The 26,842-nt window shown below is 39.6% G+C and overlaps 1 protein-coding gene across 1 annotated transcript in view; it reads right to left on the minus strand.

The window, feature by feature from the left end:
• The window catches only part of kctd16a (potassium channel tetramerization domain containing 16a), a 33,011-nt gene extending 6,797 nt beyond the window's left edge, over window positions 1-26,214 (minus strand). The window contains exon 1 of the mRNA XM_017484749.3: window positions 24,969-26,214. Coding sequence (XP_017340238.1) covers window positions 24,969-25,767 — 799 coding nt within the window. The 5' untranslated portion in view covers window positions 25,768-26,214. The remainder of the gene's footprint in view (window positions 1-24,968) is intronic.
• Between the last annotated feature and the right edge of the window lie 628 nt (window positions 26,215-26,842).

Below are 26,842 nucleotides of genomic sequence, written 5' to 3' on the forward strand. Positions count from 1 at the left end.
CAACATTGTATTTGTTTCTACATTCCCAGACAAAAATCTGTTTCTAGACGACCTGCATTAACGAAATTTTACACGTTGGTTCTTATCCCTAAATTAAAGCGGAATTTCCCCCAAAAGTTGCTTATAGTTGTTAAAAATGTCATAAATGTTTGTTTTTTGTTTTTTTTTTAATAACAGTGCATAGTATTTTCTTGATTACACAATGTAGGAATGATATTCTAACCAACTGCTCTGTAAAGGTTTTTCTCTTGAGAGCTTCTTCATAGTGAAATACATTTTTTTCATCTAACAACATCAAAAGACTATTTTTTTGTGTTGTTTTCTTTCATTAAATATTAAATGGAGCATCATTTGAATAAATAATATTTTTAGGGAAAAAAATTCCAATACAAAGAAAAATACTCAAAAATAAGAATATCCAACCAAGGCTATTCACCAGGCCAATGTTGATTGTGATATCTATTGTTTTAAAATATTATTTACCTACTTACCTTCAGTGTCTTGCCTTAATGGTTAACAGACAAGTCATTTGTTCAATCAGTGTCCCTGGATCAAATTCATTTCCAATAAATGTTTGAGATTTAAGTGCAGTTTGTACCGTAAGTCAACATTCTCCCTCGACCTGATCTGAGGGATTTGAGAAACTGATTTGAGAAACTGGTCCACCCGGCTGTATAGAGTCTAATGGATTACGTGTACTGCAAAGTGTATAAAGCTGTATAACATTTTATACAGTAGCGCATGTCCCGATGCTGTAACTTTGGTACTGCCAACTCTCACATTTGTAAAAAGTTTTTTTGTTTTTTTTTTCCACTGCTGCTAGTTGCTGCATTTATCCACCTAGTTCACATATCCACTTCCTAAATTGCAAAAAGATGAATGCTTTAGAGATGCCTCTCAACAGCTTACTTGGTATGGATCGTATAACTTCTTCTCCATACTGCCTACACTCGGAGCCCATTAGCAGGAGGAAGAAAATAAAATCAATCAGAAGAGTAGGACCCATAGGCTGATTAAAGAGGCTATTATAATGTCAGCTACAGGTATAAAGTTACTTTATATTCACATATCCCACAATGCAATGCAACATTTAGTTGCTGCATCTCTAAGTTCATTCATTATCTAACATTAGCTTCTGGCATATAAATATAAACACGATCATATGACCAGGTGTGACGCATTCATCTGGGATCATAGTCAAAACAACCTGGCAGAAACTCGTCCCTTCTGCATTAATTTAATTGCCATCTGGACGGAAGTGTTTTATACAGGAGGAGAAACTTATTATATATTATAGATGTCATCCAGTGCAACTAAACCCGTCCTGTTAGGGCTGGTGGGTCCCTTCCAATGAGTTCTCTATTATAATGGCTTTGCTGTGCAATCAGACATTTTTCTCTTTATTCCCAATCGATGCCTTCAAACAATGAACCATTTCTAACTGCGTTATGTTTTGCCATGAAGTACTGTAGTGTAGTGATTTGCACCTGTATGAAAAAGTAAGTATTTTACTTTTACAAATGGTCGCATATGATCATTATTATACTACTGTTAGTTTAAGAGGCTAAGAGCAGAGAGCGGGTAGCATTGCCGCCTCAGAGCACCAGAGTCCTTGGGTCAATCCTGAGCTCAGGTTACTGTCTGTGTGGAGTGTCACATGTTCTCTCCATTTCTGAGTGGGTTTCCTGCTTGTTCTCCGGTTTCCTTACACCTCTCAAAAACCATGGCAGTAGGTAGATTGGCTACAGTAAGGCCCTGTTTACACTAGTGCGTTTTCGTTTTAAAACGCATAACTGTTGCTACGGTTACGCCTGTCATCTACACTACTCCGGCGTTTTCCTCCCTTGAAAACGGAGACTTTTGGAAACGCAGAAGACCCCGTTTTAGTTTGAAAACTCCGGGCTCGCGTTTCAGTGTAAACAGACCAAAACGAAGGCGTGGCTTCGCCTACATTCGCCCCCTGATTGGGTCTTCTGGATCATTGCGTATCCTTCCCTGATTCGTCAAGGCCCTACCATATGACCATTACGCTACCTTGATCGTATACACAACAACACGGAGACTGAACTACAAACTTTGCTGGCTTTGTTGTCATTCTTAGCAGCCTTTGTGCAGTTAAATTCTGTATTTTATAATACTGCAGCTGCCTACATGCGCAAGAGGCGAGTTACGATTAGAGAAATCAGCAACAAATCTCATTTCAAGCGGCGTAAGCACTACATGGAACGCCGGTTTGTTGTGCCTCCCAGTGACCTGCAACCAACTTCTTGTTTACACTTGTAAACACGCATGCGTATGTTTACACACACATGGTCATGTGACATGCGTATTCGATCGTGTTGTGTGGACGGAGATCATTTTCAATTTCCAACGCCATTTTAAAACGAAAATGCACTAGTGTAAACAGGGCCTGAATTTCCTGAAGGTGTGAATGTGAGCGTATGGTGCACTGTAATGAACTGGCCTCCCACCTATGGTTTATTCCAACCTCGCACCACATGTAGGCTCCGGATCCACTGCAGATCCACTGAGACCCTGCCCAAAGCTGTTACTGAAGATGAATGAATATCTGTAATTGCATCAGATTTAGACTCTACTAGATTAACCCTTAAACAACAAGAACTATTAGGCTACTTAGCATGTAGCACAATTTTGAACATACTACTGTTGGCTTTTGTGTTCATTTTGCAAACTTCTTCACTGTTACAAATATAATTTACAAATAAACTGAAAGTAAATGTAGGCTCACCTGTTTCTGTTAGCTACAGCAGTATAAGAAAAGTCTTGGATGTACAGTAGCTACTAGTTGTGTTTTGGTTTAATTAACTAGTGATAAATTTGTATTCTTCTACTTAGGTTTACTAGTTACCTCAGGCCATAATCCTATCAGTGACAAACTATGAATAGAGTTGTTTAGTTAATTCCAACATTACTAGATTTAGTTAGAGTAGCTAATGTTAAATATTGGGAAACGGAGGCTATGTTACTGCTAACTACATGTGCTACAATAACATAATATTCATGTCATTCAGTAAAGTAGATTTGTTCAATACGGTATTTCTGTCGTAATTTCAGTCTTGTTGGGTATCGGGTAGTCGTTGGCTAATGATGGTCATTTGCAGTCGTAAGAATTGCCTCCCTGGTCTACACTATGGCACAAACAACAGAGCCATTTTTCCAGGTGATGTGAATTTTTAAGAAACGATTGGAACGTATAATCAACTGCCAGTATGATATATATATAGCTTCTGAACAAGAACAGCTCTCTACTTAACGGTCAAAACTACTTTCAGTCAACAAAATATCACTCTTAATGTTCACGTATCTGAGTAGGCAGCTTTCAAAAAGAATGCACTTCAGTACGACTCCTGACCTTACTGAAATGGCAGCCAGTGACATAGTCTAAACTTTGAAGTTTAAACTTTGAAATTTTTCTCCATTATGTGTTCTGTCTATTCTCTATTAACGTTTCTATGGATTTCAATGTTATCCCACAGCGATCACCGAGCACCTCTAATCTGTTTGCTGGGGCTTTTCCAGTAACTGAAACCTCTTGCCCGTGCCTTTTTTTAGAAATTCAAAATTCATAATCCTGTTACTTGTATTCTGTTACTCCCCAGCCATGAGGAGAATAACACCTAGATCACACCAGCTCAACCTAAAAACAGTATTAGAGATGATTGAATATCCACAGCTCTCGCTAGATGTGGCTCCAGGCTTTCATTTCTGACAGGTCCACCAATCACGCCAGTCACAACTCTGCAGGCATTTATGGAGCACAGCGAGTTTCTCCAGCCTAGGCCACAAACACACACTCCACACACACACACCACACACACCGGGTCTCTGCCTCTGTCTCCCCCCTGCAGGGAGAACACCCTGCCAATAACAACCATCAATTTCACTCAGATAAAAATAGATGTTCTCCTTTCTGTGCTCTGCAGCTTTGATCCAGGGAGTGCTTTCAGAAGAAGAAAAAACAGCAACAATATATTACCAAACTGACCAGCATGAACTGCATGTGCCTCATAATATATTTTTAAATCATTTATTCATCTTTTTTTTTTTTTTTTCCATTTCCACAGATTGCGATTGTAAAATGTAATGCATACAAAATTCTTCATTTAATACAATCACGCACACACATGAACAAAATCCCTATAAACCAGTGATCACCAAACCTCTTCTTTGAGATCTACCTTCCTTTCTGCAGGTTTTCATCTTCAACCAAAAATCTAACACACCTGTTTTAGTTGATCAAGCACTTCTTAAGGCAGTGATTAGATGGTCAGATGAGCACGATTATGGTTGGAGCTAAAGCCTTCAAGAAGGTAGATCTCCAGGAACAGGGTTGGTGACCACTGCTCTAAACTGTTCCAGATTGAGATTGTTATTTTAAAAAGCACTTAACCAATGGAGAGCATTTTAATAATGAGCCTAAATTCCTGTCTAGAATTCGTCACTTCTTGCACGCCTGGCATCAGGAAGATATGGCGTTACACTGCAAGCGGAAATACCTTGAATATAATAATTTATCTACTACTTCCTATTACAAGATTACAATAAACCAAATATAAGATTACGAAACCTATTTCAAGCCATTTGTAGTCATTTCTCTTCTAATAGTCTTGTTCTATTGCCGAAAATTTTACTCATTTTAAGCGTTTCTTTCTAAAAAAAAAAAAAAAAAAAGGAGCAAAATTATCTGCCAAGAGAACAAAAAAAAAAACAACTAGAAATGTTGTTGAAATGAGTAATAATGTCTATAAAAAGGTTTAATGATCTTATAAGGCATCTTGCTAAGATGCCTTTTTGGGCAGTGTAGATAACCACTATACAGTAGCCTGCTTTTCCATAAGTAATAAATCACGCTGCAATGTACTGTAGAAGGATGCTCTGCAAACATGTTTCTGGTTAAATGCATTGTTTGATTTGATTTATAACCTAGACTTCCTATAAGCAGAGTATGTAAAGAATTATTAACAATTATTAACCATTTTCTAACCGTTATTAACCATTCTTTTTTATAACTAGTTTAACTAGTTATAAAAATGTGGTTTCTGTTCAGAATGAACCAAAATGAAAATTTAATAGTTTAAAATTGAATTAAAGTGCACCTATTTTGTTTTTTTTAAATATTACCTTTCATGTAGTGTGTTATATATAGAGCTGTTTGTGATTCGGAGTTATTGATTCCTAAAAGAAGGAACCGATTCTGAACAGCAGAAACGACTCGTTAGTGATTCCAGACTTTACTTCCTGTACTAACCTACGCAGGTTTGTAACAAAAAGCCCCGCCTCTGGTCTTCACTGGCTGCACGCTGACAGCGGTAGACCAATCACAACAGACTGGGACGTCTGACAAATCAGAGCAGTGTATGCTCTCTGAAAGGAGGAGTTTAGAACGAATCATTTAGAACGGATCATTTAACGAGTCGTTTGTGACACTGGGGGGAAAAGGGTAATGCTGCAGTTTAAATTATGAGCACATTAAAGTGTTTTTTAACCTCGGATGCATGTAAATCTATTTCATGAGAGCTTTAAACACAATTAGGCACGTTTCAAAACCATAATAGGTGCACTTTAATCTCTGCTTAATACATTGCCAATACATTCACAACATGTCATAATAAATAAAACACTTGAGAGTGTGATGTTATAGGAAAATAATCAATGACTGTGTGGCGTGATGCAGTGTGAGGTGAAGTGGATTCACGATTACCACCGCAGAGTTGATTATCTTCCAATATTAAAGGTCAACGCGTACATTTCATACGTTTATAATTGTTAGTCCCTGTTATCACTTACGCTTCGGCAGCTATAAACAATTGTTCTCTCCTCTCCTTATTCTTGCTTTTAAAGTTAATAAGACAAAAAGTGCCATTTCTCATGAAAAAACACAAATCGCAAAGCAATCACAACCCTGTGCTGAAGACACTCCTGTTTCTCAAAACTTAAAGTTGCAGCTTTACCTCTGGCTGTTACAAAGCACTGACATTGGAGACTCCTTCCATAAATGCTAAAAAAAAAATTTAAAAAAATCACAGAAAACTTCATATTAACAGTTTCACATATCTTGAGTCAGTGTTCACCAGCGTTCACAGTACAAGTCCCTAAGCTGTTACTATAGAAACGATAACATATTAGAATGTGTGCATGGATATAAACTGTGATTTACTTTGCAGTGCTACTGTCAGAGCTGCTGTTATAGAAAATGAAATACATAGAAAGTACCTTCTGATCCAGCCAGATTCAGAAATTCAACAGCACTGTGGAATTAATATAAAATAATCATTAAAATACATAGGGATTAAAATACAGTTTAAAACATATACCTCAAGTCCTGAAGATTCCATTGTTTTGGTTAACATTTGATATATTGACTTGATCAGGATAACATTTCAGTTATGCTCACTGATTGCACTCTTTTTCTTCTCCAAAACATCCATCCATCCATTCTATCCATTTTCTATACCGCTTATCCTACAGGGTCACGGGGAACCTGGAGCCTATCCCAGGGAGCATTGGGCACGAGGCGGGGTACACCCTGGAAGGGGTGCCAATCCTTCGCAGGGCACAATCACACACACACACCTTCACACACCCATTCATACACTATGGACACTTTAGACACGCCAATCAGCCTACCATGCATGTCTTTGGACTGGGGGAGGAAACCGGAGTACCCGGAGGAAACCCTCTCAGCACACACAGACGTCCCAAACATCATTTTAAAATAATCTTACTGTGCATAAGCCTAAATTTCTATCTGCACTACATACATTCACTCAGAGACTGCGCTCAAAGAATCCAAATGTACAGACTTCAAACATCGAAAAATACATTTACAAGAGATTTCTAATTGCTCCATATGAAAGCAGACTTCAAAACCTGAATGCCAGCTGTAACCCAAGCCTAATTTCTGAGCCTAGGCATGGCCCAGTTTCCCGAAACCATAACCAGATTAATATAATAGAGAACGTTCATGATACCCTGCCTACTATATTTTTCATTAGGCTCTAATGGATTTAGGAAACCAAGCCCAGATTCTAGAACGGTCCGGGCATGTTCCCGTTTTAGAAAATGCAGGAGAGGAGTTCCACTGTCGCGTGGAGAAAAAAGAAGCACTGTGATGCAAGCGGCGCCGACAGCTAATGGTTTCAGGACACTAAAAGCTGGCTTGTTGAAAGCAGCTTTGATGAATCCTGGCTGCGTGCATGTGCCATTCGACGCCCTGCCAACAATCTGCAGATCAAATCAGCACACACAGATACTGTACGCAATTTGCTTTTCTGTTAGCGTGCTTTGCTTCTTGCATGCCGCGCAGGTTAGTGTTAACCCCTAAGCTCCTGTCTCATTATTCAGGTATTCATGTTAAACATATTATTCAGTAACTCCTCTGAATTCAATCTCATAGGGAAGGTATGTAATTACAAGTGAGGAATGTAACTCTGAACCCACTGACAGAAACCTCTGCCTTCAGCTATGCTATCCTTTATCTTCAGGCCTAAATTAGGCCAGTCTGTCCTTGGAGAAGGAGGCAGTGCACCACTGATGCACTACCTCCCAATATGGCACAGAAACCCAATATCTAACAGACACACAGTCACCGCAGGGAGCTTGTGCGGTGTGTAGGACAAGGCCCATCATGACCCTTTGTGCAGCAGCATCATTCTCTGTGATCATCATCCAGGCCGTTATAATCACTCAGCATAACGTGGTGATGATTTTTAGAAAGTGATTCAAATTATAGCCAATTGTTCCTTCAATCACATTTCTAATCAAGCGTGATAATATGAAACGTGCCGAAGACCCGATTTAAAATGAAAATGGGCGACAAAAGGGTCTCGCCGATTCCCTCACCGGACTTAATAAGCACTTGTTGTCCTAGTAGGAAGACCAAGTGTTTCCTGGTATTTTTCCCTCTGTGATAATTTCATCTTCTTAATGATAATGAGAAGTGTGACCATCTCCTGTCTGTGAATACGACCAGCACAGAGACAGGCCGCGTAGACAGATTGGAGAGTCCGGATTGTCTCCGATACCTCACAAAATGCTGATGAAGTGTAATAAGATCTCCAGCCTGACGAGCCCCAGTCCTCAGCATAATAAATTCTATGTAGAGATAGAAAGCTTGACATTCTGCTATCAGTGAACAATATAAAGACAGTGAAGTAGGGAGAGGAAGCACGTTAGCTCTATAACGTAAGAAATCCTTCCTAAACTTTTCCATTTTAATGTGGACATGTTTTCAGTAATACCATTTATAGTAGGGGAAATAAGTATTGAACACGTCAACAGTTTTTCAGTAAATATATTTCCAATGAGGCTATTCACATGAAGTTTTCAACAGACATCATCATTAACTCAAGAAATCTACAAATATAAAGAATTCACAACATTAAAGTCCATAAATGAAGTTTAATAACGTGGAATGACACGGGAAAAAAGTAACTGAAATGTATTTAATACTTAGTGGAGAAGCCTTTGTTTGTAATGACGCTTCAAGACACTTCCTGTATGAAGAAATTAATGGGCCGCGGTATCCAGGTGTGATTTTGGTCCGTTCTTCTAAACATATTGTCTTTAAATCTTGTTCAACTGGATTAGAGTCAGGTGATCGACTGGGCCGTTCTAACGCCTTGATTTTTTTTCTCTGAAGCCAATTGAGTGTTTCCTTTTTTATATGAAGTCTGCCGGTACCATGTGATGAAAAACAGCCCCACACAATGATGCTTCCACCTCCAAACTTCCCTGTTGGTGTAGTGTTTTTAGGATGATGTGCAGTGCCTTTTCTTCTCCAAACACGGTGTGTAGTATGACAGCCAAAAAGTTCAATTTTGCTCTCGTCTGACCAGACCACACTCTCCCAGTATTTCATAGGCTTGTCCAAATGAGTTGTAGTAAACTTTAAACGAGCCTTGACATGCCTTTTCTTTAGTAATGGAGTCTTGCAGGGTGAGCGTGAGCAGTGGAGTGCATTGCCTATTGTGTTCTCTGTGACGAAGGCACCTGCTGTCTCCGAGTGTTTCTGGAGCTCTTTCCGAGTGGTCCTTGGCTCTTGGGTACTCTTCTGACTATTCTTCTGACTCCCTGCTCAGAAATCTTGTGAGGAGCTCCTGTGCGTGGCCGGTTGATGGTGGGGTGATGTTTCTTCCATTTGCAGATAACGGCCCCAGTGGTGCTTACCGGAAGATTCAGAAGTTTTGAAATACGTCTGTATCCGAATCCATCAATATGTTTTGCAACAATAAGGTTGCGAAGGTCTTGGGAGAGCTCTTCGCTTTTACGCATCATGAGATGTTTCTTGTGTGACACCTTGGTAACGAAAAGCCTTTTTATAGACCATCAATTTACTAACCCAGCTGATATTAATTTGCACAGATAGGGGGTATAATTACTTACGGATTTCAGCTGGTTCCTTGCCTTACCTTGCCTTGGAGAACTGCTTTTTCTTACCATGTTCAATACTTTTTTCCTGTGCCATTCCACTTTATTACACATAACTTTATTTATGGACTTTAATGTTGTGAACTCTTTATATTTCCAGATTTCTCGAGTTAATACCGATGTCTGGTGAAAATTTCATGTGAATAGCCTCATTGGAAATATATTTACTGAAAAAAAAAAGTTTATGCGTTCAATATTTATGTGACCGTGGATTTATATCAGGAACACATTTAAAGGGAAATTTAGATTTACTTATTTAGTAAATCTAAATTAGAAAATTTAGTTCAATTATTATTAGAAATTTAGATGAATTCCCAGGAGTTGAAACTCCCAACATTTTAGATGAACACACTGAATGGTGAGAAATCTACCAAGCAAACCCAAGAGCGGACTTCTCTCCCGCACATCTCACAGAACATTGCGTAGTGTGTGTGTGCGCATGCCTAGCCCCTTCACTTGTACCTAACATCGCTACTTACTGACACCTCTAGGACAACTTAGGCAATAATCAGACCATTTACCACTTGGTTACATTTATTTCCCCCACTGTGCTTAAGCCCTGTCAGGACGGGATTAGTTTCTCAGGAAAACATCTATAATAAATAAATAAAACTCTTTCATTCAGATTATGTTTGTGTTGGATCGTGAATTCATTTCTACAATCATAATATTGTAGCATATGATAATATAAAGTGTGGCATTAATCAAGTTTTGGGACTTTTTTGATGACATTTTTTCTAAGAATTTCTGAGTTAAGACAGTACATAGATTAAATGATAGTAGTTAAAACTATAGTTTTAGAGTCTTACTGAACATAATTTATTGCATTATTGCCAGAAATATTTTCTCTTAATCGACGATTAAATACTGAAGGTAGCAACATCTAAAAAACATTTTCACCTGCACCTGCCTGTAAAATCATGGATGATCATCCAGAATGGACTATCCATTCATCCATTTTTCATACTGCTTATCCTACACAGGGTCGCGGCGAGCCTGGAGCCTATCCCAGGGGACTCAGCGCATGAGGTGGGGAACACCCTGGACGACCATCACAGAGTACAAGCACACACACACCCATTTACACACTACAGACAATTTGGAAGTGCCAATCAACCTACAACGCATGTCTTTGAACCAGAGAAGGAAACCGGAGTACCCAGAGGAAACCACTGAGGCAGGGAGAGCACATGCAAACTCCACTCACGCAGGAAGAGAATCAAACCCCCGACCCTGGAAGTGTGAGCAAGCATGCTAACCACTAAGCCACCCCCAGATGGGACTAAAATGATCCAATCACTTTGGAGTTGTTGAAGAACAGAAGGCAATTCAGACTGGAATTTTCTCAGAGGAAGGAAGTAGAAAAACACAGACATGGCCAGTCTGGATGAAAATAAAACCACAGAGTAGCACCTGCGAATGATGTAATTACCCCAGATCCACATAGAAATCCCACAAGAACATGATTTTTGAAGTTAGAAGTGAATTTCTTGGCTTTAAATGGCTTTACATTTTGGTGCAGAAAATGATGCAAGCTGAGATCCCTTCCTGCTGTTCAGGCTCTTTTACAGGGTTCCCTGGACTCCCATCAGGCCAGTTCAATACATATCTCAGTAGATACTGAGGGGAAGTTCCCCTAGATTCAAACCTCTTCTAAGTGTTTGCTTAACTTGATTTACTCGATGCATGCAGTTTACACTGTTTCTGGATTACATCTCGGCTTTTTCAAAAGACCACACCCATTCGGAACATGTACTCTCCATAAAACCTGATAGAAATCAGGCAACAGTAAATACAAACTCACAAAGATTACACATTATGTGTAACGTCTGCTGTCGATTTCAATATAACGCTGTATGAAAGCAAGCCAATAATAAGCGAGATTTAAATAAGCATTGCAGAAAGTAGTCCAGGTGACGTGCTGGCAAAATGGGTAGCACTGCTGACTCACAGCTCCACGATTGTAAGAAGAAGACATGACAAATTTTCACTCTTACCTTAGAGTTCATCATCCCACTGAATTTAAAGCAAGTCTAAATTTAGGCCATCAACAGATACAGACAGATAGAGTCAGATAAAACCTACCAGTATCTGATGTATGTATGTATGTATGTATGTATGAGAAACTTTCTTTTAAATATGTGCTCATTGACCAATAGTATTTTGAGCGCTCCAACATTCGGATTTACTACAATAAATTTCGCTCAGATCAATGAGGAAAGCAGATGTCACTTACTAACCATGTACAACTGGTCCAGTATGAATTTCAAGAGTGGCATATCACTCGCAGTTTATTTCACAGACCCCAAGTGGAATCTGCAATCAAAGTGAATCCAAACAGACTTTTTCTGCAAACATGCAAACTGCAGAGAATTTGATTGGCATACTGCGTCTGAGGACAGAACGATTAAAAACAAATCCACTGCATGCATCACAACAAATCAAATAGCAGATTTAGCTGTGAATGTATGACAGCTTTGTTGGCCTTTGCTGGCTCAGTGGTTTTAGTTCTTATTGTGTTTTCATTCAAATAACAAGTTTGAACATTTTCACTTTAAATTATGCCAGTCGTGGGTTTTTTTATGTGCATTTTTTTTTTTTTTAAGTCCATCAAGAAAACCTTGATTGAAAACAATGTTAAAAGCTTAATGGGGCAATTATGCCATTGAATATTAAACAAAACTAACAAAACTATAGATAATATAATTCGTTCATGCCCAGGAGTCCATCTTTGGAACACTGGGGGGATACATCCTTGAAGGGATGGCAGGCTCACGCACACACACACACTCTCACACACACACACACACCTTGGGGCAACAGAATCAATCTAGACTATCACTGGAATGGTTTTGGACACATGCAAAATTCCACAATTATATTAGCCTGAGGATTGAATCACGGACCCTGGAGCTGTGGGGTGGTAATGTCACCATGCTGCGTCTGTGGCATTGTGGCATGGTTACATTGTTTTTACTTGAATGGCACTGTTTTATTTTACTTAAATGGCATTATTTTCACTTGAATGGCATTGTTTTTACTTGACTAGCAAGTCAGTGACCATCACTGTGAAACTGTCAGTCAAATTGGACACAAATATGATGTTCTCCAGATAACAACCTGGGTAAGCAAAGCGTCTTTCTAAAACATTCCATTAAAAAAATAAAAATAAATAAATAAACTTTCTAATGTTTTATGAGATGCAAGAGGTTTGAGTTTCTTTTGATAGAACATAGTATATTGGGTAAAATACAATCTTGCCATCTTAGCTACGTATATCTGGCAACTTTTTCGGCTCTTAGTGACAGATCTAGTGACTTTTTGAGCAGATTCTGGCAACTGTCCTGCATTCAACATGACTCTCCAGATCACTTCATAGCTGCTGGTTAAACAAAGCAGGTTCAGTCGACTCACCACCAGTGTGTAAAGCCTGACTGAGTTTCGCTCACATGAGCTGATGTTCCCAATGACCAATCAATGATAACTCTTGCTCCCAATGACCAATCACTGACCACCATTGTTCTCAAAGACCAATCACTGACCACCATTGTTCTCAAAGACCAATCACTGATCACCACTGTTCTCAAAGACCAATCACTGACCACCATTGTTCTCAAAGACCAATCACTGACCACCATTGTTCTCAAAGACCAATCACTGATCACCACTGTTCTCAAAGACCAATCACTGACCACCATTGTTCTCAAAGACCAATCACTGACCACCATTGTTCTCAAAGACCAATCACTGATCACCACTGTTCTCAAAGACCAATCACTGACCACCATTGTTCTCAAAGACCAATCACTGACCACCACTGTTCTCAAAGACCAATCACTGATCACCATTGTTCTCAAAGACCAATCACTGATCACCATTGTTCTCAAAGACCAATCACTGATCACCATTGCTCCCAAAGGCCAATCACTGATCACCATTGTTGTCAAAGACCAATCACTGATCACCATTGCTCCCAAAGGCCAATCACTGATCACCATTGTTCCCAAAGACCAATCATTGATCCCCAATGTTCCCAACAACCAATCAACGATCACCGTTAATTTTTCCCTACAGCATCCCAACATTCTTTGTTTTCTTCTCTTGTTCTCTTCTCTTCTAGTTAGATTGTGGTGGCATGACCAAAGACTTTATCTTTCTATAAGTGTCTTCAGAAAATCTTCCTTCTGCATGTAATATTTTTAACTACAAATGATCTTGATGATTTCCTGAAAACACACATTAGTCTAGTGACTTTTTCAGCATGAATTAGCTACTTTTGCCTGAAAAGAGTTGGCCACATGGGTAAAATGTTAACAAAACCGCATTCGTCTGTGTTGTGCCACATTAGATCTCTAACACCCAATGTGAGCTACTGCCAAGTGAAATTCCTAGTGTGAAGCCAATTAAACCCATTATGGTTCTGACTATAAGCCTAGTCACAAGACTTACATCAACGCCAACACTGTTGAATTTGTCAGAGCAGCAGCAGATTCACAAGGCTCTGAAGCGTGGATACTATTACCGCGCTGAGGGAGGTTATGTGATTTTTCTGCTATGTTGTTATCCCAGTTAACCAGCAGTGGCCCAAGCCTCATGCTATTTACTTCACACCATCCACCTCCAGTCCTGCCTCACTCCCTGTTACTCTGATAAGATTGATTTTCTCCAGCCAGCCACCTGTCGTCGCCTTGTTTGCCGTTGCACAGACTCCATTATGGCTGCAAATCACGGCATTCGGGGTTATAATGAAAACTGTGATTCGGCATTAAAGCTCGGAGAGGAAGTAGCCAGTGCAATCTATTTCTCTCTCTTTCTTTATTTCTTCTTCTTCATCCCTGTCTCCTCATTTCCATCTCTCTCCCTCAGTCTTGGCATGCATTGTATTTTGACAAGCCTTGCTACACTTTTTTTTTTTTGCTAACAGCGAAAATGGATTCAGCGACGTAGTCTTAATTTGCTGTTCCCTAACTACTTTCCTCACTGCACTAGTGTGGAAACAGTGTGACACTGACTGCTTTGACATTCCTGTCACATCAAAAGAACAGTGGGTTTGAACAGGTATTCAGCAGTCTCTTCACACTTTCTGGATGATTTCCTTGCACTTATTTTTAAAAAATTAGTGTAAGCTACATAGATATTTTACTGGTTGTGTCCTATATCTTGCATTTTTCTTTTAAAAAATGAAAGACCACAAAGTGGCCAACAGCACAGTAAGACAACAGGACCTTATAGTGAATTTTACACTTTGCTGTTAGCTATATTGAATGTGGCAGTGTCCTAGGGAGCTACCTAAGCTACCTGGTGCTGGATAGCTTGCTAGCATTTTGTACACTGTTAACGTTTAAAGAACAGCTTGACACTCAGAGGGAATTTATTTCAGAATGAAACCTAAATGCAATTGTCAATGGTTTCTACCCTGTTATTTGTTATTTAATGCTAGCAGAAAGTCTTCGCTTAAGGGTGTGTAGGGTGTGTTGTTTCATTTATCTTGCTAATGTTACAGATAACTGCTGTTAGCTAGTTCGATAATGATGCTTGGTGTCTCAGTTGCTAGCATGAAATTTAGGCTAAGGTAATAAAATGTACATGTGAACTGATTCTATTGATGCTTTTGTGTCAGGACAAATTTTGCTGGTTAAAAGCATGTTGAACTGGTCCATTCTCAGGATCAAGCATAGGAAATCACAGAGTCACAGCCTAACTACGTCTCGAAAGCAAAAAAAAAAAAAAAAAAAAAAAACTAGCCAAACATTTCTAGCATTGGAAAAGGGAGGGATCCCAAACTATCCCGATTTACCACACAAAAAAACATGATTCTGGTAATTCTGGGAGGAGACATTTGAAAGATGTGTTTCACAACAAATGAGAATACTATCAGCAATATCATGTCTAATAAATTGGTTTTAAAAATCCATAATGGTCCCACATCCGTTTAGTGTTTTGCAAAAGCTTTGCCTGATCAATTTAATCTATGGTTCTGCTTTATGACCCAAAATGTGTCATTGATTATCATTTTGTATCCTCTGGTGCATTAAAGTGAAAGTAATATTCATAATCATCTGATAGCGTTTTAATTAGAGAGCGTTCAAGCAGACCCACAAGATAATTAGCTATAAGGCTCCAGTCTATAATGAGTAAAGAAATCAGGTTAAGCTCATTTATCAAAGCAGTGAGTAATGCCAATTGATATTAAAAGCCTCCTAGTCATAATTGTCTTTAAACAAGGAATAGTTTCATGCCTCGATTTACATAAGCCTATAAAGGAAATATAAATAGACCAAGGATTTGCACAGATTCTTTTATATCTACAGTTTAATCAGGGGAAATGGACAAAAAGTGTATTCTAATTTACACACACTATGGGGAAGGAACAAGAAGCAACACCTTCTGAGCACCGAAATTGCCTGAAGTCTCGCTCATGGGCTGTGCTCAGATGAAAGGCAAGGGCATTAATACCTGCAGCCTTTCAAATCTATGTTAATATTTCTTGATGACCTGGTTTGGAATTGAACCCTGATTCCAATGTCGTTGAGCTGCTTCAGCCCCATATCTATAGTTTAGTTTGCTTAATCTGTACCAAAAAGCACCTGCTTTAAACTTGCCACTTCCGTTATATCATGAAGCATACACACGGATTACTAACCAGTTTTTTTAATAGGGTGTTTTTTTGATACAAAAATGAAGCATGATCAAGGCTCGAAATTGCAACCATTTTGGTCGCATATGCTTCCGACATTTAATCTGTGCGACCTCAAAATATATTCGGGAGCATTTGTGCGAGCGCAAATAATTGTTGTGGTGCGACCTGTTCTCATTTCTCTACAAAATGTTCACTGCACAGTATGTGCCAGCTGTGAGCTGATACAGTGAGCGGTCCACCGTTCCATCCAACGTTACATAACCGATTAAACGTCATCTTTACATTCTTAACTTTAATGCAGATTTTAGATTGGTTAATATTAGCTGTCACTCACTCCGTTTCACTGCGCTCCGTTGTCAGGTGACAGGGAGCCAACTAGCGCGCACAGTGTAAAGAGCTGAAGAGAGAAGATGAATAGAACACCGAGAGATTTCTTTTGTAAACCGCCTAAAGTTACTGATAAGTTTACGGCGAACACTTTTTCCCCTTTGTTCCTCTGTGACTCTTCCAAACCCGGTACAGACAGATAAAGCCCCTCGACATTTGCGCATTCTTTTGTCTCACCGAATACCATTTGCACTCATTTATATACCTTCCCGAATAACATTTGCTCGTATTCCTATGACTTCTTGAAAACCATATATGGAGTTGCTCCTGTCTTACGTTGATATGCTTCCTTTTGTATGCAAATATGCCCTTCCGTCTAGCCAATCAATAGTTTACCCATTGTCTCTGCTGTGTGTCAAGCACGATATATATACTCTGCCTTTCTTTGAATAAATGAGAGATCTTGCCACTCGAGTTTTGTGTGTCTGTGTATCATTTGACCAACTCTCCCAAGTGTTACGCCACGGCCAGCAGAGGGCACTGGCTCGGCTCCTGACGAGTCACATGACATTGTTTTTGTTCGCTCGCTTCTGGATTGAGCATTTTGTATTAAGTGACTTTAATTTGCCCCAGGTGTCCATGCCCTGAGTTAATCATGTTCTTTATGTAAATGCCTGGGTGAATGAGCACTTCGCTCAGTATTATATCATGTCTTTAGTGGATCGTTGGTTAGTATCGTTTGTTTTCCATGCTGCGAATGTTCTCGTTTCCCGGTGAAGACCGCGTTTACTTTAATCATTGAGTTTTATGTCTAGTAAAGACGGTGACCTGCACCTGCATCCGCCTCCAGTCTATGTTTCGTAACACCAAGGCCTTGGTGCGGGAAGTGTGTGGCGGGGCGAGGGCGCCTTCTTTTTGTGTACTTTCTCTTTCTCTCTTCTTCAGAATCGTAACCCGAAGATTCACAAATCCTAACAGTTACAGATAATGTAACACCTGGAGTTGGTAATGGTTATCATGTGGTGTATGCGGATCCACCATCGGAAAAGAAGGTTCACTGTAAAGCCTGTGGGACAGAGGTTGCAGGTAACACTAAGGCCCTGTTTACACTAGTGCGTTTTCGTTTTAAAACGCATAACTGTTGCTACGGTTATACCTGTCGTCTACACTACTACGGCGTTTTCCTCCGTCAAAAACGGAGACTTTCGGAAAGACCCCGTTTTAGTTGAAAACTCCAAGCTGGCGTTTCAGTGTAAACAGACCAAAACGAAGACTTTTGAAAACGAAGGCGTGACTTCGCTCACATTCACCCCCCGATTGGGTATTCTGGATGATTGCGTATCCTTCCCTGATTCGTCAAGCCCCTACCGTATGACCGTTATGCTACCTTGATCGTATACACAACAACACGGTGACTTAACCGCAAGCGTTGCTGGCTTTGTTGTCATTCTTAGCAGCCACTGTGCAGTTAAATCCTGTATTTTATAATACTGCAGCTGCCTACATGCGCAAGAGGCGAGCTACGATTAGAGAAATCGCCAACGAATCTCATTTCAACCGGCGTAAGCACTACATGGAACACCGGTTGAATCCATACATTTTAAGCGCGAGTGGTGGTAAAGTTGGGCGCACCGGTGCTACCAAGTGAAAAAGTTCATTTCGAGTCCCGATGATGCATGGACGTGGGTGTGTGATGTATTGATGAACCCAGTGACTCTTATGCAAAGCACTCTGCTTCTCATAAAAAAAAAATAACAGACCGTGATTAAATTTTCAAATACAAATCGTGTCTGTTAATTAATTCTGCATCAAAACCTCAACTCAATGATTGGTCAAATGTGTATAAATAAAAGAAGAAAATGTCAAGCACAGCCTGCGGCAAATCCCTACATGGGGAGAGAGAGAGAGAGAGAGAGAGAGAGAGAGAGAGAGAGAGAGAGAGAGAGAGAGAGAGAGAGAGAAAGACATTTTGAGAAATATGCAGCCACCACTGACTCCTCATGTCACCACAATTAAGACATTATCAATCAGTTTGTCCCCTTTAGATGATGCTATGGTAAGGTAGCACCTGTTTAAAATGAGGAACTGAAGTCAGTTAAACACAACTGCTGCATTTCACCGCTGGGCTTCATTCTACTCTACTGACCGAGTGACTTTACAAACATGGGTTGTGGTCAGATGACGGTATAGACATTAAGAATAAGAGGCTTCTTTACAAGGTTGTAAGATTTAAAGATTTTAGATTAGAGAATGACTGAGTGGGTAAAGATCCCACCTCATACTGGCCTGATACTGATATCATCACAGTGACTGAGACAAGTCTTTATTGCCACATAATGCAAAATGCCACAGATGCTATGGTAACGTTCATCTCGTTATTTCCTGTACCTAGGTCACTATTAGTCACTAGAAAGTTTGCACAAAATAGATGTTTTTGTAAAATTTTTCATCAAAATATATTGACCTTTGTCTGCCTCTATAGATGATCCGATGCTATCATACGGTTAATATCGGCCTGAAAAAAACAGAACCGATTTGGTATATTTTTCAGTCCACTGACACGCTTTATAAGAGTGTAATGTTAACTGACACAACACAGATCTTTTTCAGGAACACACGACGCAAACTGTCCTAAAGCCTGTCTCCATCACGCCTGTGACATTTCACATAACTTGACAATCTTTTGATTGAATGTTATTATTGGAACAGTGTCAGATATCGCCCTCTGAGATGAGGTGGGAGATCATTTTGAAAATGGATTAGTGCATCTCAATCAACATAATCGTTTTGCAATAAGTATAATAATAAATATAGATTTGCACTTGCGTACCTGCCTCGAAACATCTTCTAAAGTTTAACTCTGTCAATATGTACGTGTGGGCAGGAAACAAATAATACTGACCAATAATATCATGTTGTGCACTTACCCTCTACCACACTCAGCTATTTTCAAGCAAAACTATAGAGCCTGTTCCTTCAGATCCAGATCCAGTTACAGGACAATGGGCTCTCATATTCAATATCGGATCAGTGCATGAGGATGGAATCTGTTCAGTTTCTAATAAAATGTCGCAGCCTTCTATTGTACACGTTATTGGCACTGTTAGAGTTCTGTCTGGTAAAAAAAATAAATAAATAAATTGTATAGTCTCTTTGTATAGACTCTCTATATAGACACAGTACTGACATTGTTTCTTCTCTGTATAGACTCTGTATAGATTCTGTATAGACTCTCTGTATAGACTCTGTATAGACTCTGTATATACTCTCTGTATATACTCTCCGTATAGATTCTGTATAGACTCTGTATATACTCTCTGCATAGACTCTCTGTATAGACTCTGTATAGACTCTATATAGACTCTCTGTATAGACTCTGTATAGACTCTCTGTATAGACTCTATATAGACTCTCTGTATAGACTCTGTATAGACTCTATATAGACTCTCTGTATAGACTCTCTGTATAGACTCTATATAGACTCTGTATAGACTCTATATAGACTCTCTGTATAGACTCTATATAGACTCTCTGTATAGACTCTGTATAGACTCTATATAGACTCTCTGTATATGCTCTCTGTATAGACTCTCTGTATAGACTATATAGACTCTCTGTATAGACTCTCTGTATAGACTCTCTGTATAGACTCTGTATAGACTCTATATAGACTCTCTGTATAGACTCTCTGTATAGACTCTATATAGACTCTCTGTATAGACTCTATATAGACTCTCTGTATAGACTCTCTGTATAGACTCTATATAGACTCTCTGTATAGACTCTATATAGACTCTCTGTATAGACTCTGTATAGACTCTATATAGACTCTCTGTATATGCTCTCTGTATAGACTCTCTGTATAGACTATATAGACTCTCTGTATAGACTCTCTGTATAGACTCTTTATAGACTCTATATAGACTCTCTGTATAGACTCTCTGTATAGACTCTATATAGACTCTGAATAGACTCTATATAGACTCTCTGTATAGACTCTCTGTATAGACTCTCTGCATACACTCTCTGTATAGACTCTCTGTATAGACTCTGTATAGACTCTATATAGACTCTGTATAGACTCTGTATAGACTCTGTATATACTCTCTGTATATACTCTCTGTATAGACTCTCTGTATAGACTATCTGCATAGACTCTCTGTATAGACTCTATATAGACTCTGTATAGACTCTCTGTATATACTCTCTGCATAGACTCTCTGTATAGACTCTATATAGACTCTCTGTATAGACTCTCTGTATAGACTCTCTATAGACTCTCTGTATAGACTCTATATAGACTCTCTGTATAGACTCTCTGTATAGACTCTCTGTATAGACTCTCTATATAGACTCTCTGTATAGACTCTCTGTATAGACTCTCTGTATAGACTCTCTGCATAGACTCTCTGTATAGACTCTCTGTATAGACTCTCTGTATAGACTCTCTGTATAGACTCTATATAGACGCTCTGTATAGACTCTCTGTATAGACTCTATATAGACTCTCTGTATAGACTCTGTATAGACTCTATATAGACTCTCTGTATAGATTCTGTATAGACTCTATATAGACTCTCTGTATAGACTCTGTATAGACTCTCTGTATAGACTCTATATAGACTCTCTGTATAGACTCTGCATAGATTCTGTATAGACTCTGTTTATATGTCTGTATGTATATGTATGGACTCTGCATAGACTTTGTGTTTAGATTCTCTGTACAGACTGTATAGATACTGTATAGATACTTACTGTATAGATTCTCTGTATAGACTCTGTATAGACTCTATACAGTATATACTCTGTATAGAAACTGTATAGACACTTGCTATATACACTGTCTGTATAGATTGTAGTGCTGGGTGATTTTGACAATTACTTTGGTTAATTTTGTAAAAAAAATTTAACATGATTTTCAAAAGGTTCTAATCGAGATTGTAATTGTTTACATAACCATATTTATTTTTTATTTTAAAAAATCCACAAATGCTAAATGCTCGTTCTATTATTTGAAATCAATACAAAGGAAAAACACAGCCTTCTTAACGGAATAAATGTCACCTCCTACAGCCTGTGCTACTTCCAAACAGTGTGTGCTTAGGTTTAAAAAAAAAAAAAAGATAGACACAGGCAGCACTTTGCCAAGGCCTGAGCTTGTAACAAAGGAAGGTTGAAATATCACTTCAGATTAACAAGTTTATGTAAAATTTAATGCCACATTCGACTTACTTCCTAAGTGGTAATTTGCCTGTCTGAATTATGTCATTTTCGACCTCGGTACGTTCGACCGATGAAGTGGAAAAATGAACGCCCCCTATGTTCACTTTTTTGTTAGCAAAAAGCAAGCCAGCTAACTGTGATGAATGATGTAGATTATTTTCCTTGTCAAACAGCGAACTGTATAGTCGATGTTTTAGATTTAACAAGTGAAAATATCTGTATGTTGATTAATCTAAAGATAATTATTGAATATACAGTACAATTCATTTAAAGGTAAGAAGTTCTACTTTGTTTATTGCTGATGCTGTGCGCAGCCAGGCTGATTTGACATCATTCCATAAATGGGGAAGGAACTCATAGTTACTCAAGTCAGCTTGGGGTAGTCTTCTCAGTTGCAGTGGCATTTCAAGTTGCGAAAGATATGGTTTGTTTAAATATCCTTTATTTAGAAGAACCGATGTTAGTACTATTTTCGATAGACGGTGCCTTTACTACTCTGTATATAGATGCTCTGTATGGACTCTCTGTATACACTCTTTGTATAAATCTTCTGTATAGACACTTTGTATAGACTATATAGACTCTATGTATGGACACTCTTTATAGACTCTATAGACTCTATGTATGGACTCTTTATGTAGACCCTCTGGACTCAGTAGGCACTTTGTGTAGACTGTATAAATGCTCTGTATGGACTCTGTATACACTCTCTGCATAAAGTTTCTGCATAGACACTTTTGTATAGATTGTATAGATGCTCTGTGTGGACTCTCTTTCTAGGCTCTATAGACTCTATGTATGGACTCTCTGTATAGACTCTGAGGCATATAGACTCTCTGTATGGACTCTTTGTATAAACTCTATGCATGGACTCTCTGTATAGACTCTCTGTATACAGTAGACACTTTGGATAGACTGTATATATGCTCTGTATGGACTCTGTATACACTCTCTGTATAAATTTTCTGCAGAGACACTTTGTATAGACTGTATATATGCTCTGTATGGACTCTGCATAGACTTTGTGTTTAGATTCTCTGTACAGACTGTATAGATACTCTATAGATACTTACTGTATAGATTCTCTGTATAGACTCTCTCCTTAGGCCTGTTTTTCCACTGAGCCACAAATAGACTTTGATGCCATACTTGTAAAATATATATATACATATATATATTATAATTTTTATTTTTTTTATTTTTTTTTAAATTGTAAAAATCCCACCAAAAATGAGCTTCATTTAAACTTTGAGACTGCAGCAATTAATTGTCACGAAATCCTGGCTTCCTTTACCTTTCCCTAAGAAGGAGGACTTTCTGCAGGATTTTGCAGGATACATGCTGTTCTAATTAGATGCTGTCGTAAAGTCTTTGCCTGTCTGGATTTCACTTCGTTTTGTTTTCTATTTAAGAGTCCAAAACTTTGTTTACTGTGGTAATTATACTGAGTACACAGTGCAAATCATTAACCAACCATATGTCCTATCTGCTCTAAATGCCCTACCTGTCCTCTGATTACCTAGTTCTCCAATTCAACTTTTTTTTCATCATAATTATCAAGGGGACTCATTCACAATTATCTACAAAATGCTTTTTAATTGGCCATATGCCACACTGTCGCTCAGCTAAAACAGAAACAAGCAGGATTAGTCACTAATGAAGGCAGGTGATGGTGCATCACCACTGTGTGTGTGTCCATGAACTACTGATACATCTAATGCCTCATTTAGAGAAAACAAAACCTGGGAGAATAAATAAATAGACAGAAATGAAAAGGAGGCCTGACTATCCAAATGATGCACTAAAATATTAATATCATGGACTGATTACCTGTCTAAAAAAGTAATTATAGGCTTTTTCAGCATCTGCATCATCTCTGTCTGATTATTGTGCTTCTTCTTCTACTCGGTCTTTGAAGTATCCAGAATTTCTAGAATACTAAACAACATATAATTAAAAAATATTTATATTAACTTCATAACTAGGCTTATAATAAATGTTTTTTGTTTGTTTGTTTGTTGTTGTTGTTGTTTTTTAAAAAAAAAACCTCTGACCACTCTAAAAGTTATTGTTCTTTTATCACAGACATCGAAGGCCTAATGCAGGGCAGACTCCTAATAAAGATGAGCTGATTATAACAGTGTGCCCCCTAGTGGTCTGAACTGGCAGCACTTTCAAAGCGTTCAGCACCAATCAGGACTTTTTCCAGCCCGAGCTTTTGCTTCTCCGCCTCAGTGGTTCCCAATCCCAGCCCTGGAGACAGCAATCTCTGCACGTTTATGGATTTCCTGGTTCGCACACACCTGCCTCATTTTCTGAAAGGCTTGATAATTAGATCAGGAGTTGAGTCAGATGTGGCTGGATAGAAAATTACAAAATACAAAATTAGGCAGAGAAATTGACCCAATTCTGTGCAAATGTGTGCAATTGCATGTCCACTGCTCTAAAACACCTCAGTCATTAAGGGCTTGTTAATTAGGGATCAGGGTCTAGATCAGATGTGTTGATGTAGCGGAAATACAAAAGCATATGGGGATTCCAGGACTGGGATTTGGGAAAATGCTGTGCTCTGAATCATATGAGCTGAAGGACAGTGTTGCTGTCTAATGTGGGATATTTCTGAGTTACCCTTGGATTAAAAAGTGGACTTTAGTTAGCAGATCAACATGGATTTGCGTGTGAAAGTTTGTTCAAACTACTTTAAGATTAGAAAGGTTAAGGTTGGGGTTCGGGCAGGGTTCCCAAGCTCAATTCATGTTACAATGCATGAAAAGACATTTTCCCTGGACTTCAATGGGACAAATAGCCTTTGTCCAAAATGAAAACAGCAAACTAATAAGAAAGAAACGTGTTTACGTGAGTAAGGAGTCTAAGTCTGGACCCACTGATGGGTCCTGGGAGTTTAACCAATAACGACATGCTTTTTTTATGGGCCAGTTTGAATTATGGCTCAATAATGGATGTCTCTGGACACGCTTATGGGTTAGTGGCCATGTCTCTTCTTATGACTTAAGACATATAAAATCCACAAAAATTGATGTTGCTTGATTCGAAATGGCAAAGCAAGCAGGATGAGAGAGAACAACACTCTGTCACTGTTAAAACAATCTTAGCTTTATGATACCTTTGGGAAATTTAAACCAGGTTGAGTAGATGTGGTGAATTTATAGCTGTTAAATGGATTGGGCGCATGCAATGCAAATCTGCCAACTCTGGCTGGATGAGGATGATGATGATGATGATGATGATGATGATGATGATGATGATGATGATACTAAAGCTTTAAAGAAATACATTTTCTTAAAAATCCCTCTGCCTAGTGACTTACGGTAGAAGACGTACTCTGTGCACTTGCACCACTGCTTGTTGTCCGTATGCGATGCGTAAAGGGGAGAGGTGAGCGCCGAGCTGCACGCCACCAGCCGGAAGCCGCTCTCCGCAAGCAGGTCAAACGCCCTCTCTGCGTGCCCGAAAGTGAGGACGAACCGGGACGTGTAGCGCTCAGCAGGGCGCTCAGGATCCCTGCTTTCCCTCAACGCTTCACCGAAGACCTCTTTAGCCAGGGCGATCCTTCCGCAGACGAAAAGTTTCGGCAGTCTGGTGCCTTTCACGTCTGAGACGCACGCGTCGCGCGCGGATGCGACCGTGATGAACCCGTAGCGCCTGTGGGATGACGGGTACGACCTCTGATCGCTGCCTTGAGATACATCATCTAAATCACTGTGAGGGTATTCGTCATGGTTTGGTCGCTTAAGGTCATCAGTTGTGAGGATCTTGACCAGATCTGGAAGCTGGAAGTATTCAGCCTCGCGCTTGAGCCGCCCTCTTTCCGGGAAGTGATCGGGAAGGACGACGTGCTTGTCTCGCAAGTAGTCCAGCACGTATCGAAATAAAAATCCATCCCTATCAATGAAGCACCGTCCTCTCGTGTCTCGAGCCATGTCCTCTGATGTCTCCTTTTTGGAGGCAAACATTTTGGCCAGTAAGGAGTTGGGCATGCTGGTCAGGGTGGCGCGCCGGGTGTAGTACACCTGTCCACCCACGTTCAGCTCGATCACATCGGAAGTTTGGGTCGAGCCGCTGTCTTTAGGAGCCTGATAAATCCTACAGTTTTCAGTCAGTGCCATGTTGATGTGATGTGTCACACGGATCACAAAGTCACAAAGTTGTGCTTAGCAAAGGTTTATGAAAGGCGACGCGCAAACCGGCGCAGTGCGCACGAGACATCACAGTTAGAACCACGAGCCAGGTAACTATTAAATCCCTGCACACTACAATACAATACAAAACACACACCCCGAGCAAGGTGTTTACCTTTCTCTCCTTCAGCTTTCCAAAAAGTGCTTTAAAGTCCTGCTGAGAATGATGCCACTCAGCCTCCCAAGTTGTTCCCAAGGCGCGCCTTTCTGTCTACGGATTTAATAACATTTCATTTTTAGAGCACATCTGCTGCGGGATGTGTGCACTGTCATGTGTACTATCAGTTCCGTTAGAAATGAGTCCGTGTGTGCGTGTGTGTGTGTGTGTGTGTTGGAGGGTGCAGCTAGAAGTTGAGCTCAGTCGACTGTGTATGATCAGTGCGCGCGCCCCGGGGACTGGATGGATGATGATGTTGCTACAGCAGTACAGGGAGGGGAGACCGTTCTCAGGGAGTGAAGCCTTACATCATCTTAAAGGAGACTGACAGCTCGTGCAAACAGCGCATGCGCACCTCATGCGCATTAATAGCTCCGATCAAAGAGCAAATGCATTCCAACCATTTCATTTAAAAATAAATAAATAAATAAATAAATAAATAGTGCAGCAGGTGGGCTAACGTTGCCGCTTGACAGCTCCAGGTTTTTGAGCCTGAGATCCGGTGGGGTTTCGTTTCACATGTTCTCCTCGTCTGTGTGGGTTTCCTCCATATTCTCTGGTTTCCTTCCACCTCCCAAAATCATGGCTTTCGGTGAAAAATCAGAAAGTCTAAATTTCCCTCAGGTGCGAATGAGTGTGGATTCCACTGTGAATTCCTATTTCCCTGGGAAAGGTTTTGCATCTGTTGTGACCCTGAAGATGAATGAATGAATGGAATGAAATTAAAACCAGAGCGGTTAAGGCTCTGGGTTACTGATCGGAAGGTCAAGGGTTCATGCCCCAGCACCGCCAAGCTGCCCCTGTTGGGCCTTTGAGCAAGGCCCTTAACTCTGTCTGCTCCAGGGC

Source organism: Ictalurus punctatus, chromosome 14 (assembly GCF_001660625.3).
Source record: "Ictalurus punctatus breed USDA103 chromosome 14, Coco_2.0, whole genome shotgun sequence".
NCBI lineage: Eukaryota > Metazoa > Chordata > Actinopteri > Siluriformes > Ictaluridae > Ictalurus > Ictalurus punctatus.